Genomic DNA, 18,581 nt, shown 5'->3' with positions numbered 1-18,581 from the left:
TATTTCTTTCCTGCAGAATGGCTGTGGATAAGTCTATTGCCTCTAAGACAGCTCTCCTTAGCCTCTTTTCTCTGGCTTACACATTACGAGGACTTTAACTATCATCGTAGACATCCCGGTCTGATTGCTGTTTGCCTTATTCTGGTTTGACCACCCCCTCCTAACCAACAGCTCATATCCCATCCATCTGTTCAAACCCCATCCTTCCAGAAAGCTGTCCTGGATCATCCCAGAATAGAGCACCACTCCCTCTTGTGCATATACAATGATGGGGTATCACTCAACACAAATGATTCGGAGACTCCTGAAGTCTTAATAACCAGTTATATTGCCAATGAATTCTCTAGTGTCTGAAATTCATGGCAAATATCTTAAGAACCTTTTTGTATCTACAAGTTATATTTGAGCATTCATCTTCACTTGACTAAATCAATCTAAATAATTATTCAACATTTTTGTAATTTGTAATCAAAGATGGATTTAAGATTGATGACTCCATAGCCCGACCCATAGTTTGGAAGAAAAATCTTACATTGGAAAGGTTTCACAGAAATAAATAAAACAAGAAATCCCAATAAATAAACTAATCCTTTTTTTTTTTTAGAAAATAAATTTGCCAGTTATGATGGTTCATGCCTGTAATCCCAGCAATTTAGGAGGCTGAGGTGGGAGGATCACTTGAGGCCAGGAGTTCATGATCAGCCTGAGAAACATAGCAAGACCTCATCTCTACAAATAAATAGGAAAATAAATAAATAAAAAATTAGCCAGATGTGGTGGTGTGCACCTGTAGTCCCAGTTGCTTGGGAGGCTGAGGTAGGAGAATCACTTGAGCCCAGGATTTCAAAGCTGTAGTGGACCATAATTGCACCACTGTACTCCAGCCTGAGCAACAGAGAGAGATCCCATCTCAAAAAAAAAAAAAAGGAAAGAAAGAAAAAGGAAAGGAAAAGAAATTTACTCTCAGGGATGCTGTAGAAAAATAGGTTTCTCCGCCTCACTTTTCAAAAACAGTTTGACTTGAAAACTACTTGAGTACATGGGGCAGTACTCAGCTTCTGCACAGGATGCAGAGTAGTTCAGGACCCTAAAGGAAGTGGATATACTTGTGTGGAACCTCCAAAGCTCAAATGATCCTCCCACCTCAGCCTCCTTTGTAACTGGGACCACAGACATGTACCACCACACCTGGCTAATCATTTAAATTTTTTGTAAAGATGGAGTCTCCCTATGTTGTCCAGGCTTGTCTAGAATATTATTTATTTCTAAACAGGAATGAGCTATCAAGCCATGAAAAGACATAAAGAAAACTTAAATACATACTACTAAGTGAAAAATGCCAATCTGAAAAGACTACATACTGTACGATTCTAACTACATGACATTCTGGAAAAGACAAAACTGTGAAGACAGTAAAAAGATCAGCAGTTGTCAGGAGTTGGAGGTGTGGAAAATAATGAATAGGCAGAGCACAGAGGAGTTTTAGGGCAGCAAAAATAATCTGTATAATTTAATGATGTTCAACCATTCAATACACGTCATCATACATTTGTCCAAACACATAGAATGTACAATACCAAGAGTGAACCCTCATGAAAGCTATGAACTTTGGGTGATAATGATGTGTCAATGTAGGGCCATCCATTGTCACAAATGCACCACTCTGGTGGGGATGTTGATAATGGGGGAGGCTATGGATGTGTGGGGGCAGGGTGTATACGGAAATCTCTATACCTTCCTCTTAATTTTGCTGTGAACTTAAAACTGTTCTAAAAAACGTTTTAAAAAAAATTATTGTTAACATCCCTTATACCTGCCACTTAATATTGATGGAAAGAATATCTATATTTTTTTTGTTTATGCACATCAGTAGTTGAAATATGAGCTATAAACTATGACAAAAACTGTGCCCTACTAAGGTCAAACATTAACAAATATTCTACTCCAGACTGTCTTCAGGGCTAGAGGAAACTGTAACTCCACATTTACAGTGAATATAACCCCAAGGTATGTCTAAATTTATGTGTATATTATATACTGTTTTTTTTGTATTAAAGGAAGTAGTGTCATGCAATTCTGGTGATCTGGTGCTTAGCATTTGGGGCTTTTGATAGAATTTTCACTGATAAAACTTGAGTTTGATATAAACAGAATAAATTGCTATATAATTCAATGAAAAAAGTTTGATACAAACAGAATAAATTGCTATATAATTCAACGAAGAAAGTTAACCTCCTAAACAGATAAACCAAATGCTGAAAAGTTTGAAGAACTTAAAAAATAAGCAGTCATTACCAGTCAATAGTCCTCTGTTTAAGTGTACCTTTTATCAATCAGTCAAATATTCAAACAAAACACTGAATGCCTACAAGACACTGGAGTGTTCAAACAGAAGCAAGACACTGAAACAAATGTGTCATGATCCCTATGAGAAGATTTAAGTCTAAACAAATGCAGTCTAAATAACTGATTCTGTACTCACCCTGCTGACTCCTATCTTCCCAGACATGTGAATATTTGACTTGTCTAACCTGTATTCAACTATTGTCTAGCAGTGTTGGCCCACTGTTTTCTAGAGCTTTACGACTTAGCTCTACCTACAACTATCAATCATCTAAAATATTAATAATACAAAGTTCTCTAAATCTTGATAGTGAATATTCACTGTTTCCATTCCATGTACTATGATGGACTTTTGTTTTCTTGGACATTAACATGGAGGCTCTGTAAAGAATTTTGGAAAGTATTTATAGACCCCAGATGTATAAATATATTGATTTCCAAATAACAAGACACAATGGAGAGAAGGTCAACTGCAACACGGGTGCTTTACCCATCTTGCTTTCAGTACTTCATGCTTACATTTTAGTGCATTCTATACACCTACAAGTGGCTGCCTGGCTGGTAGCCATTACTTCTTGTAAAACTGAGAAATCTGAAGCAAGTTAAGGAACCAAAGAAGTATAAACGGGAACAGCAATCAAACTATATCTGGCAGTCATAAAAATAACTCACAGTAGTGATATCTCAGTGTAGACAAAAAGTTTTTAGAAAGCTAAAAAATGAAATATTTAAGAGCTTGGGCCTTTGTATCAGACAAAACCTACAAATGAATTTCAAATCTGCCACTGACAAGATATATTACATTGGTCAAGCGACTTTGCATTTCTAAGTCTCTGTGTTTTATTTGTTTTGATGCATAAAATGGGGAAAATAATACCTCCCCCTTAGGGGTCTTGTTATAATTTTGATAATCCATCTCATATACATAGCATAGTGCCTGGCACACAGTAACTATTCAGAAAAATATAGTTATTGTTGTAGAAGCTGTTAATTTGTTTATCATTTTCTGGAAGCCCTTTCAATGCACAGTGGTATATGCTAATGTTATTGGGATTTTTTTTTACATGAATAGATTTATCAAAGAGAATTTTCAGTTTTCCTATAAATTACCCACAGAAGCATATTCAAGAAAAGTTAATGCATTTTTCAATTATTTTTAACGTGTCTAATATATCTCTTACCTTTGCTTTTATTATCAGTTCCTCGTGCTTATGAATTAGGTCCTCATTGTCTGAAAGTGATGAACCTAGACTTTGTTCCTGTAAATCTCTTATAGTTTTCTGAAACCAACAAGTAACCTAAGAAGCAGCAAAGAAAGATCAAAATTCAAATGATCAGAATAAGTGAGTAAAAAATTCAGAAATAGTCCCTCAAACTTCCAAAACTTAAGCTACTTTATCTTTATATAAACTATATCATGTATTTACATCATATGAACAAGTTTTGAATTTTTTCTTCATTTTAACCTCTATATGCATAAGAGAAAAAAAATCCCCGATAAAGTATGAAAATGACTAATCAGGTCAGATTACATGGCATAAAGAAAATCAAAATTTCCTAACAAAGAATCAAAATAGATTCCCAAGTAGTCTATAAATCACGAATTCTTTTAAAATATGTCTTCTTTCCTAGAAATAAATATGAATCTAAGTATAGTTATATAAACCCATATGAAGATGTTAAACAGTATATGTAGAATTATATTTTCTGCCATAAGAAAGACAATACAAAAACATTTAGTTTGCTGCAAGTGTTGGAAAGCTATATCCAGAAAACAGAGGTTATTAAAATCCATTAACATTATAAATGGTAAGGGCATGACTCACATTCACATTGACTTGATTTATAATACATGCCATACACAGCGCTTAAACTACAAATAGCAAAGGACTTGAAACAATCTATACGTTTTTAAATGATTCCATAACTTGACATGGGGGCCCTGGATGCAGATTCCTTAACCCAATTAAAGGAGACTTAAATTTTACTCTCGAATCCTGTATAGCATTATTCTTACCATCACGTCATAATGACTGATTCTTTTTTTTTTTTTTGAGATGGAGTCTTGCTCTGTCACCCAGGCTGGAGTTCAGTGGTGCGATCTCAGCTCACTGCAACCTCCTCCTCCTGGGTTCAAGTAATTCTCTGCCTCAGCCTCCTGAGTAGCTGGCATTATAGGTACCCGCTGCCACGCCGGCTAATTTTTGTATTTTTAGTAGAGACGGGGTTTCATCATGTTGACCAAGCTGGTCTTGAACTCCTGACCTTGTGATCCACCCACCTCAGCCTCCAAAAGTGCTGGAATTACAGGTGTGAACCACCAGCGCCTGGTGTAATGACTGATTCTTAAGAGACTGCTACAAACTAGACAGTTTGCTAGTTGCTTTTTGGGCATCATCTCTATTTCTCTCAACAACTGTGTAAGAGTCATGATATCATCATTTTTGAAATGAGATAATGGAGTTTTGAAGCGGTTAAGCAGCTTATCCACAGCCACAAAGTAAGCAGCAGAGACAGAATTTGTCCTTCAGTCTGCAGGATTCAAAGTCCATGCTCTTTCCATTGTACCCTGCTGCCATGCTTGAGGCATTTAAAGTCTTACAGCCCTGCCATCAGGGGTAATGACTTCAGATCTGGAAAATGAACACTGGCAGCCCATTCAAAACAATGGGCATCTATATCCCAAGCCTGATACTGTGTCTTTCCCCAGCCTAGGTTGGGGAAAGGCACATTGCTGTTGTGCCTGCAGCGTCTCAGGATTTCTCTGAAATCCTGTAACATGGAGAAATGTGTGAAACAAGTGGCCAAGGAGAACTCTAGATTAGACTGGAAGTTCCACAAAATAGATGCACATGACACATGGCATACACACACACACACACACACACACACACACATCAGAGTTAAGGGCTTGCCTAGAATAGGACACATCATTTATAGGGCTGATATCACAAAGCTGGCTATGGGATCAAAAGGTCTGCACCAACTCAGTATTTTCCAGCATGGAATTAGGCAGTTAAAATACAAGGTGGAAGCATTTCTCCAGCTTTCTGCTAACTGGAAATGTCTTTACTAACCAGCATTTTAGTCCATCATTAGTGCAAAGAAAAGAATGCTGGTGGCCTTGTAGCAGCTTTCATGTGACATATATCTCATTTTCTTTCGAATATTTGGTAATCTATGCACAATACAATACATACATTATCTAGTTAGTCCTCAGGATATATAAGTATTGTGTTTATTTATTTACAATTATTTGAAGACAGTCTGTTTTTCTGGTATCCAATTAGAGCTAGATGACACTTACAATGTGCCTATTAAAACACAGAGAGAGTATCTTATCAACAGCTTAACATTTATTATCTTATTTTGAAAAGCAAAATAATTTTCTCCCAAAAATTCAGTGATCCCCTATAAAAACACAACTAGAGCAATGATTTGTTTCCTAGAAGAAAAGTGGATCACAAATATAACTAACTTCCAGAGATCATTTATTTTATTAAATGAAAGTGAGTTTTATTTATTCTTAGCTAAAGTGGGAGGGACTCGACATCTCAAGAATGATTTAACAGGGACAATTAATATAGAATCACAGTGGATGAAAAATGGATACAAACAGGTGTTTGCTAATCTCTAAAAACAGGTGAGAAGCCTGAACCCTCAGATAATCTTATTAAACTTTATGAGTCAAAGACTTATCATCTAACACCTGCCAGCATGATGAAAGCTGTGAAAGAGTGAGTTGTTTTGATTTTTAAATGGTATCTACTGACCTCATCTCCTAGATTTGGCACATACTATTTCAACTCCCCGAAGATACCATTCTTGTAAGACAATACTATTCCCTTTAGGAGAATGTAGTTAAAGAACTACAATAATGTTCAGTGTATGTTGTTCACGTTCCTGCCTGTTAAATCATGCTGACTCTCTAGATCTACAGACTTTTACTACCAGATGCACTCTGGAAAGAAACATAAAAACAAGTTGGCATAAAATTCAGAAGTAAGTAGATCATCATGAGGGTGTTACATCTCATTATGAGGTATTCACACACAGGAGCAGACTCCTAGATCAGATTTACCATGTATGCTGTGGGATGCACACAAAATAGGCTCTCAGAGTCCTTCTGGTGATAAAATAAGACACCCTAAATAACCAGGAGCATGTCAACCATAATATTCTGCCACCCAGTAAATCAGTCATTGTGCCAGAGAGTAGCTACTGCAGACAGCTGCATAGATATTCTAAGTTCACTTTTTATAAGCTTTTAAATTATATCAGCTGCTGTCCAGAAGCCTGAGTGATAAGTACAGTAAATGATGCACCAGGACATTTCTGTAGAACATGATCCCTGCAAAGCAATGAAAACATGAGCCACAAGCTGAGGAGATGTGCAGCTTGTGGGGAAAGAAAACAAAAAATGTTCAAAGTATGCACTGGAAATTGGTTCTGGGCACTGATGGATTAAAAGGGTAAATTAGAACATTTTTCCTTTCTTCCCAGTTCCTACGTTTCAGTTTCATCTGAGCAACATGATCGTGGTCATCCCATCAATTTGATAGGGCATTCTAGGTACTTGATGCCCAGAGGAGGTAGAACTCAGCAGAGAAGGAGGCAGATTTTTTGTGTGTGTGTGAGTGTAGAGTGATAGGGTGGCATCTATCACAGAGTGACAAAAGATGGAGAAAAAGGAAGGTCAGCAAAGATGCAGAGAGGAAGCAATTAGGAATGTTCAATGAAAACCAAGAGCTGACTTGAAAGTTAAAGTGGGGTGGCAGGAAAACCTGTACTGTCCAATACAGTAGCCACTAATTATACATAACTATCTAGTACTTGGAAAGTGACTAGTCCCAATTGAGACATGCTCCATGTGTAAAGCACACAGCAGATTTCAGACTTAGCATAAAATGCAATAAAAATATTTCACTAAGAAACGTTAGTATGAGTGTGAGTATAGTGGCTCATGCCTGTAAACCTAGCACTTTAGGAAGCTGAGGTGGGTGGATCACTTGAACTCAAGAGTTTGAGACCACTCTGGACAACATGGCAAAACTCAGTCTCTACTAAAAAATTAGCTGGGTCTGGTGGCACACACCTGTAATCCCAGCTATCCAGAGAGGCTGAGGCAGGAGGATCATCTGAGCCTGCAAAGTCGAGGCTGCAGTGAGCCAAGATCATGCCACTGCACTCCAGCCTGGGAAACAGGAGTGAGACCCTGTCTCAATAAAAAAAAAAGTTAGTATTGATTACTTATTGAAAAAACATTTCAGATATGTTGGGTTAATTTAAAAATAGTATCGCTCTTCACCCTTTTATGTGGCTTTTTACTTTTTAATTTCTTTTTTACTTCTAAAATGTGGCTACTAGAAAATTTAAAAACACATCAGTAGTTTGTTTGCATTATATTATTATTGGATGGTTCTCCAATTAAAATATATTTGGCCTGTCTTTATTTGTTAAATGTAGACTTAAGGACTGAGCTTTAATTAAGGATATTTTAAAAAGTGGAGTCAGAAGAGTGGTGTAAGATATCAGTTGGTAAGCATTTATAAACATCTAAGTAGGGGATGAGGAAGTAAAAAGCAGAGATACTTTCAAAAACTTTTATTGGCTGCTACAGTTTTGACGTTTGTCCCCTCTAAACCCTATGTTGAAATTTGATCCCCAGTGTTGGAGATGGGATCTAATGGAAGGTGTTTGGGTCATGGGGGTGGACCCCTCATGAATAATAGATTAATGCCCTCCCTGGGTAGGGGCTGGGGGTAAGTTCTCCCTTTATTAGTTCCCAGCAGACCTGGTTGTTAAAAAGAACCTGTGGTCTCCACACTTTCTCTTGCCATGAGATCTCTGTACATGCAAGCTCCCCTTTACCTTCCACCACGGGTGGAAGCAGCCTGAAGCTTTCAACAGATGCCCAATCTTTCAGCCAGCAGAATCATGAGCCAAATAACCCTTTCATATTTATAAATTACCCAGTTTCAGGTGTTCCTTTGTAGCAGTGCAAAATGAACTGAGACACTGGCTACATTCATTGGCTAAGTAAAAGATAATACCTTTTGGGAAAGCAGAAGTAACAAAGGGGCTCCTCCCCACGTTTTTTTTTTTTTTTCTTTATGTGAGAAATGGATTTCTTTGCCTGTCTTGTTCATCACTGAAGATGCATGAGGAAAGTTGATACAGGGATGTACCAGAAGAATGGGAAGGTTGGAAGAGCAGGAAGGTTGGGCTAAATACCTACTGAAGGTACTTAGCCTTAAGCAAAGAAAGACTCCTTTTTGCTTGTTGGAAGTCCCACTTTGGACACCTGCTGATAGATAGGCATGAAGAAAGTAAAAGAGGTGAACCAGTCTTCTAAGAAAGTATTAGGTACCACTTTAGGCAGGTTACAATACAACCTCAACCAATCTTTGCACCCCTCCTATGACAGAGACATTTGCCTTTTCAACAGATGAGGTAACAGTTCTATAGACAGTTTAATAACTTACCTAAGGTCACACAACCGATATGGGGAAATTCTTGTAGGTAGGGGTAGAAATGCAGTGTCAGAATATATATTATGCAATATTTTCCCTGCTATAATGAGCAGGGAAAATATTGTATAATATATTTATTATACATATATATATTATGTATATATATATATATATATATATATATACATGCAAGGATAAAGGATTCTGGAGAAGAGAAGTAGTTCTTACTAAGCTACATTTGTGAATGTCCTTAAAATAAAAACCAAACAGCAAAGCTGTGGTTGTAGAACCCAGTTTTAACACAGAAATAGGTCCTGTGTACAATCATAGGGACTCAGTGAAAATATTTCATTAGAGAGGAGAATGGATATGTGGGTTAGGGCTGTCAAAAGGAGTCCCTGAGAGGAAGAAGACAGCTGTGGGCAGTGGTGACAGCAAGAGTAGACTGAGAACTTCAGTTCCCAAGACAGGACTGAAAGATGGGGCGTGCAAACTGTAGAAAATGCTCTCTGATGGTCAAGGATAAACAACTCAGGTGGCAAGAAGGTGAACTTCTGCCACAGCCCAAAGCAATGCATCAGAATGCCATAAACCACTGCAGTTTATTTTTCTGCAATTTGTTCTACAATCTGAAATCAGATCTTTTTTATCTTTATTTCAAATATGCTGGAGGAGGTGAGCTAGCAATAAGCAATTCAAACCACCTTAACAGAAATGCTTCAGGGGAGATGAAAATCTCATCAAATTACTTTCATTTTCTTTTTCATGTGCACAACTTGCTGAATAACCAGGTTCTATTAAGGACAAAAAACTGATAAAGGAAAAAGGCATCAGTTATTTATCTTCTTTAACCCAAGACTTTTTGACAGTCTCTCTTGCAATTACCAAAAATACACACATATACAGAAATGTTTTCAATGGTAGTTGATGGTCACAGGTGACAGTTCTAATGCCTTCTTTGATTTTGAAGGCATGTTTCCATAGGGCTTTTGTTTTCTGTCTTTTTTTACAATAAGGGAACCAGTTGTCTTTGTTTGGTATTAGACAATACAGTCAAACAAGCTCTGGACCGAACTAGCAATTACCAGACTTGAAATATCCATTTGCTCCACTAGGTGATTCTAATGCACATTAGAAGAGATGCTGAGGCTGTGTTGCTGATGTTTGTACCTGCAGACTTGGGAGCAGGGGAGGAAGAAGTAATTACTGTCAACAACATGGATCAGGTTTCTATTTTTAGATGTATTCTGGAACTGATCTAGTTATTGGCCTGTTACTATTTGGACTTAGAGATTCCAGGAGGACAGTGCTCACAATTATCTTTTGTAGAATTTGGGAGCCCTTTGTGAATTACTGAAATCAACTGGAAGGCATTAGTGTCTCCTCAACAAATTCCAGTATCAGATCCCAGTATTCTCTGTTGATGGGCAGTAGGAAAGCTAAAATCTATTATTTTAAGGCAAAACTTGTTACTTTATGAACAGCTTTACATAGAATACTTTTTACTACCTAGAATTATAATTTTATGTATTTAACTATTCTGACTTGTACTAACAGATTTCTCTTCTCACATCTATATTGCAAGAAAAGAATGGCACAAAGGACTTCCCTTCTTAACATTGCCCACAACAATTATTTGTGTTTAGGTAGGCTCTTTACTTCCAACTGCTTAATGGATGGAAAGTTATTTAGTCCAATGGACAAAATCAGCACAGTGGAAGTCTCTGGACAAATTTTATTTCTAGTATTACCTCCGACTCGTTGAAAAGAACTGCCACAGTCGTGGAAAGAAATTGTTTTTCAGGAGAGGAAACAGAGCCCCACCCAGTGTCTTGGCAATGTGTATCCCTGCCAAAGATATCAAAGGCATGATTTTCTCAATATCACTTCAAGTTCCACTCTAAGTGATCTGCAGCCAATTATATTCGTGGTGTGAGATAAAGAGAATGAGAGACAGACCAACAGACAGACAGTACAAAGCTACTTAGGAGTGGGACCAAAGATTGACATTTTCATTTTACCTTCCCAGTTCCTAGGTCATGCAGCTTAATGGAGTTCCTACCAAAGTTTTGGCCTGAACTTCTGGTCGTTGGGAAAAACCATGAATCAGAAACTGTTATATAAACAGGATAAACAACTGGTAAATTTCAAAGGAAGTCTTAATCTTTTTAAAGTGTGCCGTTCATTGTTTGCTTAAGAGTCTCCCTACAAATTTCATTAAAATTAATTCATACATTTGGCTTGTCTTTGGGGATTGGATTGTAAGAATGAAGGAAGAGGAGAAAATGATTTCTACTCTCTGGCTATTTTGGGATGGTGGCAGGAAAAAAGGAAAGCCACAATCTCTAGGGTCAAACACCAGGGGTAGGGAAGAAAAAGAGCTCAGAGAGGTAAAAGGAGACACAGAGGCAGCCCCAGGGCTTAGCAGGTAACTCAGGCAGCAGCAGCTGATTTTGTCATACAAGGGGCATGAGGGTTAGAAGCAACCATAGAGCCTTTCCCAGGGAGCGCACACATCACTTCTGAGGGAGAATGTGGTCACAGTATATGTCCCCATCCCCCATATCAACCAACTTGGAGGCTTCAATAATCAAAATGTTGCTAAGCCATCAGCTCCATGAAACAGTATACAGGAGTGACCCAATTTAATGAAAATGTAATCAACTACAGTAAGTATAAGTGACCTAAAGAAATAGCTAGAGGATGGAGAAAGTTAAGGAGGGGAAAATTGGCTTTTAACTCTATCTTGCAGCTAAAGCTGACCTTTTGAGTAAACTAGACTGGATATAAAGCCATGAAACGGCATTTACGCCCTGTTCATATGAGAACATCCAGTGGTTTATGGAATTGGTGCGGGATGTGGCCAATATGCCTGATTTTGTATGCTAGTGATTATCCAGTAAAGCTCAGAAAGTGACCACCAAAGTATGTAGTGACATGATAAACATTTGAAAATTATTGAGCACTTACAATATACCAAGCTGTGCTCAAAGCATTTTAAAACACATATTTTTTATTTTTACAATAAATCTATAGGTAGATACTGTTATTATATCCATTTTACAGAAAAGGACACTGAGGTACAGAGGCCAAGTAACTGGTCCAAAACCACATACCTAGTAAATGTAAAAGCTAGGGTTTCTATCCATACCATCTGCACCAGAGTCCCTCTGTTTCTACCTTTGAACTGCAGTGTCATTGGAAGCAACAGTCATTAGCAAACATTCCAGTTAGAAGAGGTTTCTTTTTCTTTCAAAATTACATGCTTCTTCTACAAATACTATCAGATCCTTTGCATTTACTGCTGGTGTGCCGTAGAGAGAATTCTAGAGACAACCTATATACCAAAACAAAATTCTGTGATGACAGTTGGACAGTCATTTATACCTGTTACTGACCCAACTGTTTGATCCCACTGTCACCAAAATAATGCAACCCTTATTTTGGCCTCATCCCAGCCAATGCACGAAAGCTGCCTTCAGAGAAGGACATTATTACTTTTTTTTTTTTTTTGAGGCAGCAGCTCACATTTACTGAGCGTGCAAATGCATTATAAATAGATGTATTTTTAATGCGATCACTTGAGATTTAAGAAATACTAACTTAAATAACAAGACCAGATTTGCAAACATGAAAATAAAGGTAATGTTTAACATTGACCAGTGTGATGGGAACTAGTACTCATATATAATGCTACTTGGAGTCAAATTTGAACAACTTTTGTGAGGGTAATTTGACAAGATGCATCATGAGCCTTAAAACATGTTCACACTCCATCAACCCCCAAATTCCACTTTTGAGAATGACACTATTTATCCAGGAATACCACCTCTTGGAATATGAAAGATACACTCAAGAATGCAACTGAAGAGGCTTATCATGTGTCATCATAATCATGGGACCAGGACTGACATTTTGTTGATATAAATGTTTCACATTATTTTCACTCAACTTTCTCATTTAATTCTCACAAAAATCTCTTGATGATAGATTTAGTAAGCCCATTTCAAAATTTCCCAAGCAATAGATAAGAAACTTAGGTAAGTCAAGGAACTTCCAGAGAAGGACTTTTAAAATTATGCATTTAAGCTGTTTAATCATTCAAGTTCTAAACCCTAGTTATACAAGAGAATATGCTCACATGTTCTTGTATGGGTGCAGAGTTTTACAAATGCCCCCCAGACACAAGATTGGTGCCCAGAGGCTATGATCATATATGTCATCTCTGATATTTTAATTGCCCACTGACAAAGGATATACTGCATGATTATGATACACATTTTACTCAAATTATAAAACCACAAAACCTTCTGATGTGAATTCTATTATCCTTCCTGCCCCTAAAGATGTATACCTTATATGTGATCTGGGTAGTAAAAAGAGATTGTCCACCCTTATGTCTTAATTCTCCTAGACGCCCTTGACACTGTCTTGTACACAGAGACCATGAATAACTTAGTTTTAATATATTTGTTTGTCTCACTTATGCCTGATTGGAGCAATTGAGAAAAATTACATTCATAAATCTTCTTGCCAAGATAATTAATTATGCACGAAATACTTCAAGCTGCTTCTGATTTTCATTAATGAAGCAGATTATCTGCAAAATAAGATGCTGCTGGAGCTGAAAAGAAAGGTCAGCTGCTTATCTTTAAATGTAGGACAAGCGTGCATTTTTACATCTGAAAAACAATGATGAAAGAACATGCTATAATTGTCTTTATGAGGCTATCACATCCCAGTTAAGATAGGAAAGTATGTGGTTTTCATTTACTGTTTTCCTGCAATTGATGTAAATCCTAAGTCCCCATCATGCTGGTCACTTAATTTCTTTTCCAAAGGAGAATTGGCTGAACTATTATCGTTCAAAAGCATTAGGCCACAGCACTTAGAAACAGAGAAGCACTAAATGTATCTTTTAAATGGCCCTTATGGGAGAAGACACATCACATATTCAGACGTCCACATTATTATTCATCAGTAATCTTTGTTCTAATTCTCTATTTAATTTCCCTTTCTCTTAAGTGGTTAAAATGATTGACGAAGCTGATATTTCATTAATATAAAGTATGATAGCTCCTGTATTCCCTTAAAATAAGACAGAACTGACAAAAAAGAAAAAGAAAAGAAAAACTTTGCCCTCCAATAAAACGTGGTTCCATGTGTTCTAGAATTATCAGGTAGATCATTCAGAAACATGATAACTATAAAACTCAAATTACTAACTGAGTGACACTCAGCTTAGTGTCTCTGCTGCAATTCTTCACCACTGTACCATCAATAACACTTTAAAATAGAACATTCAGGCTGAGCACAGTGAGTAGCTCATGCCTGTAATCCCAGCGCTTTGGGAGGCCGAGACCGGCAGATCACTTGAGCCCAGGAGCTCGAAACCAGCCTGGGCAACATGGTGAAACCCTGTCTCTACTCAGATACAAAAAAAACAGCCAGTGTGGTAGTGTCCATCTGTAGATTCAGCTACTCAGGAGGCTGAGGCACAAGAATTGCTTGAACCCAGGAGGTTGAGGTTGCAGTGAGCCAAGATTGCACCACTGCACTCCAGTCTGGATGACAGAGTGAGACTGTCTCTAAAAAATAATAACAATAATAATAATAATAAACAGAAGTTCAGAAAAACTGCAAAACTCAGGTAAGATAATTTGTGCTTTTATATACCTAAACTTTAAAGTAATTCCTTCTTCACATAATTATCAACACAGTAAGCATTAATTATTGTTTATAATATTAAGAAATCAAAGCAACTCTATTTCTTCATTAATACTGTTTAAATTGTTTATATTCAAATAGAATACTACATACTCATTAAAATTAATTGCTCTACTTTTGACACAGAATATGTTTGTCTTTTTCAATTTAACCAAAAAAAGGTTATAATACAGTATATATAGGCTAATTCAGTTTATTTTCATTCATTTGTTTAGTTGTTTAATAAATGCGTGTGTGCCTGTGACTATGCTCACACTCGGATACAAGTCTAGAAGGCGGCAGTATGCCAAATTTCTACTAGCAATCATCTGCATGGAGGGTGATCTCTACATTTTAACAAAGAAGCATTATTAAATCACAAGCAGAAAAAAGATACTACTTTTTGTTTTAAGCTATCAATTCAGCACCCATTAAACAAGGGTAGCTGTTAACATTATTACAGTGACTTTTATCACACCCTGTGAACTCAAATCATAAAACTGGTCTTCAATCTGAGACCAGTCGTCATCTGAGCATGACATTGGAAGGGCGAGGAGTGGGAGAGTATGTAATATGTTGGGCCTTCACTATCTTTTTCAGATATGACGGTAACAACTGCTAACACTAAGACAGTAGTAGGTATTATTTTTCACATTTTTACAGAAAACTGAGCTTTAGGTAGGTAAAATAATTGCTGTTATTCAGCCAGTAAGTGGTGAAGCCAGGATTTGAACCCAGCCAACAGTCTGGCCCTAGGATCTGTATTCTTAACAAGCACAAAGAGACAATACTTAGCTTTATTAACTAACTACTCCAAACACTGTCACTGCTGTTAACAAGAGAAAATGTAACATGAGTGTTTTAAGACTCAGAGCCTAAACTTTATTTTTATTTTTTTTTTTTGAGGCAGAGGGTCTCACTCTGTCAACCAGGCTGGAATGCTGTGGTGTAATACTGGCTCACTGCAGCTTTGACCTCCTGGGCTCAAGCCACCCATCTCATCTCAGGCTCCCAAGTAACTGGGACTACAGGAGCATATCACCATGCCTGGCTAATTTTTGTGTATATATTTATTATAGATACAGGGTTTTGCCATGTTATCCAGGCTGGTCTCGAACTCCTGGGCTCAAGCGATCTGCCCGCCTCACAAGCTATCCTGATGGGGGATGCTGATAAAGATGGAAACTGCAGGTGTGGGGACAGGGAACATATAGGAAATCTCTGTACCTTTCTCTCAATTTTTTCTGTGAACCTAAAAGAGCTCTAAAAAATAAACTTTATTTTTTAAAAAGCACCCCTCCCAAAAGCACTCACCTTTAAAAAAAATAGACCCCATAAGTTAAAGAATTTACCAAGTCAGAAACCTTCTGCTATACCTTACTTTACTTATTAGCAAATATATTTCTGTTTTCCAGGTTTAGCAAGATATTTAGATTTCCTTTGAGTATGTGGCTGGGTTAGAATGTTCATTTTGAATCTTCTGAATTTTCAGGTGATATTCTTTTTTTTTTTTTTTTTTTGTAAACTGCAGAGAATTCAAGTGGATGATTATTGCCATAGTCGTGGGGCAGAAAGGCAAAATTACTATCTTAAAAATAAATAAATAAAACTTACTATAGCTATTTTCTGATTCTTGGGGAAATTGTTCTATGTTTAGAAAGCCTCTTTGATGAACCCTTCTTTTTGAGAGAGAGAGAAGGCCTCTGTGTTAATCTGGATAAAAGACGTTGAGGTTTAAAAGACAAATACTTCTCTGTACGATAAAGCAAGAGGAGTTTGTAATGTATTCTCGGAAGCACTAGGGGCAGGGGCTTAGGGCTGTAAACACAAGAACGGTGAGATAAGAGGAAGGTTTCTTTAAGGGGATAGCAGCTCTGGGAACACGGTGGCTGGTCAGGATTAGGGTAGAGAGAGACAGAGAGGAGCAGGTGAGCTACAATAGACCTACTCATCCTCAGAAGGACAAAGAATTTTGGAAACAGTTGTCTTACAAGTTTCAGTTTTTTCTGTCCCGAGCATTAATTTCCATCTTGTTGTGCCAGAGTCATCATGAAAAGATCTTTACATTGGATGATAGCACTTTGGGTAATAAGGATGTGAAAGTGCATGTGGGAGCGTGTAACGGCTAGAGCAGGGTCAGCAGGTAAAACACAGCAGAATCAGGACAGGAGGAGCGGGCAGCAGTCAGGGTAAAACTGATAAAAACAAGGTAGCTTAGAAAGTGTATGGTGACTTAGAGGAGAATGGCAACAAAGTGCAGGCAGGAAAATATATGACTGGCATCTGCGTTTGGGTGTCTGCTCTATGCCACTTCCTCGGAGAGGCTTCTTTGATTCTTTCTTTGATAAAAAGTTGACCAACACATGTCAAAATTCATTACCTTATTGAATTTCCTCATCAGGTTTATCATCGTCCTCATCATTTGTTTATTATAAGTCCTTCTCCTCACATTAGAACAGTGTCTAGAGACAGTTTTGATTTGTCACAACTGGGATGTTGTATCGGTATCTCGTTGGTAGAGGCCAGCGATGCTACTCAGCATCCTAGAATGTGCTGGACAGGACAGCCTCCCACAACCAGGAATTGCCTGGTACCAAATGTCAATAGTGCCAAAGTTGAGAAACACTGCATTAGAAGAAACATTCCTAGAGGAAAAAAGATGCTGTCTTGTGGTCTAGTATATCCCCAGCACTTATGATAGGAACTGGTACATAGTAGGTACTCATTAAGTATTAGTTGAAAAGCTGATCATCATTTAAACTCTCATTTTTCTAGCATGAAATAAGAACCAGTTTCTTCTGGACTCATATATGCTTCCAACTATATGAATATCTCTTCAGTTTGGATGGAGCGATATTATTAAACATATGAAAAGTCTTCTTTCCTGTTTATCTAGGCTGAGAGACTGCCCTCCACATGATTTCTCCCTAAAAATTCCTTCCACTTAATCTGTACAGATTTAAACATGGAATTAAGACAATCAGAAATGTTGTGATAAACATCTCACTTATTTGAGTTGGGGGTTTGCAAAGAGAGTTCTGCCCAATTTTCCCATCAAGTGATTATAGCAGAAGGAATGCATGTCAAGCACATTGAAACCCATCAGAGCTATGCCTGCAGCCTGGGTAATGAGCTCTAATGAGCCTGCAAACTCATCAACCCCAACGCCCTCTGACCACTGATCCTGCAGCTATGGGCCAAGGTCATATTTCTTGATTGGCATCAGACCACTTTTGTAAGAACATTATCTCTATTTTGAGCTGACAGACTTTTTACTGATGTAAGCAGCAATCTAGCACAATTCAGCAGCATCATTCCTCTTCAACTTTTAAGAAAGCTGCAATTAACATTTCAAAATGTTAAAGACACATGTCTAAAAAGTAGTGACCTGGAAGGAAGAATTCAACAATAGAATACATTCATTTTCAAAACTACCCACAGGTGTTCTCTCTCATTTACAAAATCAACAGTATAATGAAAAAAATGCATGTATTTGTTTTTATATTACTTACAGGGAAAAACAACATGGTAGTTTGGATGAAAGGCTTTTGGACCAAAGACCAAAGGATTTGACCATGAAGACTGAAAAACTGCCCCAGGGAATGGGTAATCCATGTAACAACTAATTAGCTGAGGCTGGAACATCATCCAACGCCCCTTTGGGTTACCTGGTTTTCTTGTTGGTCCCACTGACATATCTTCAGAACCTGATTCAATTCTTGCCACTGTTGCTTCAAGTACTTGTCTAGTTGCCTTCTCCTGTCTTGTAGAAGTTCAAGAAGGCTGTCAATCTTCAGACAGCTGCTATGAGCTGCCTGAATCAACTCGGGATTCACATTAGGTCCTTCGCACTTGAATTTTTCTATGAAGTCAGTGAGTTGTTGACTTTTGTTTAAAAGTGCTAAAGACCGTTCTAAGAGTTCTAGAAGAAATTCAGAAAGAAAGAAGAATGATATTAGCAAGCTTTTATACACCAATCTTCGGACTCTTCATAATTTAAAATATATGTAACTTTTATGTTAATAAAAAACAAGTTGTGCTCAAAGAATTAAAATGTGT

The 18,581-nt window shown here is 37.5% G+C and overlaps 1 protein-coding gene across 6 annotated transcripts in view; it reads right to left on the bottom strand.

Annotated features, from left to right (window-relative positions):
• Positions 1-18,581, bottom strand: part of CCDC141 (coiled-coil domain containing 141) — a 216,661-nt gene that overhangs the window by 123,490 nt on the left and 74,590 nt on the right. For all 6 annotated transcript variants that reach the window (XR_010341447.1, XM_064373291.1, XM_064373289.1 and 3 more), the window contains exons 6-7: positions 18,191-18,444; positions 3,525-3,641 (exon numbers count right to left, since the gene is read on the bottom strand). Coding sequence is in view for 5 of the 6 variants with exons in the window: in XM_064373291.1 (XP_064229361.1) it covers positions 3,525-3,641; positions 18,191-18,444 (371 nt within the window). In the remaining variant the exon portion in view is untranslated. The remainder of the gene's footprint in view (positions 1-3,524; positions 3,642-18,190; positions 18,445-18,581) is intronic.

The sequence above is a fragment of the Aotus nancymaae genome, unplaced genomic scaffold (assembly GCF_030222135.1).
Source record: "Aotus nancymaae isolate 86718 unplaced genomic scaffold, 86718_ANA_hifiasm-v0.15.2.pri h1tg000008l, whole genome shotgun sequence".
NCBI classification, from domain to species: domain Eukaryota; kingdom Metazoa; phylum Chordata; class Mammalia; order Primates; family Aotidae; genus Aotus; species Aotus nancymaae.
This window is presented reverse-complemented; position numbering and strand designations above follow the sequence as displayed.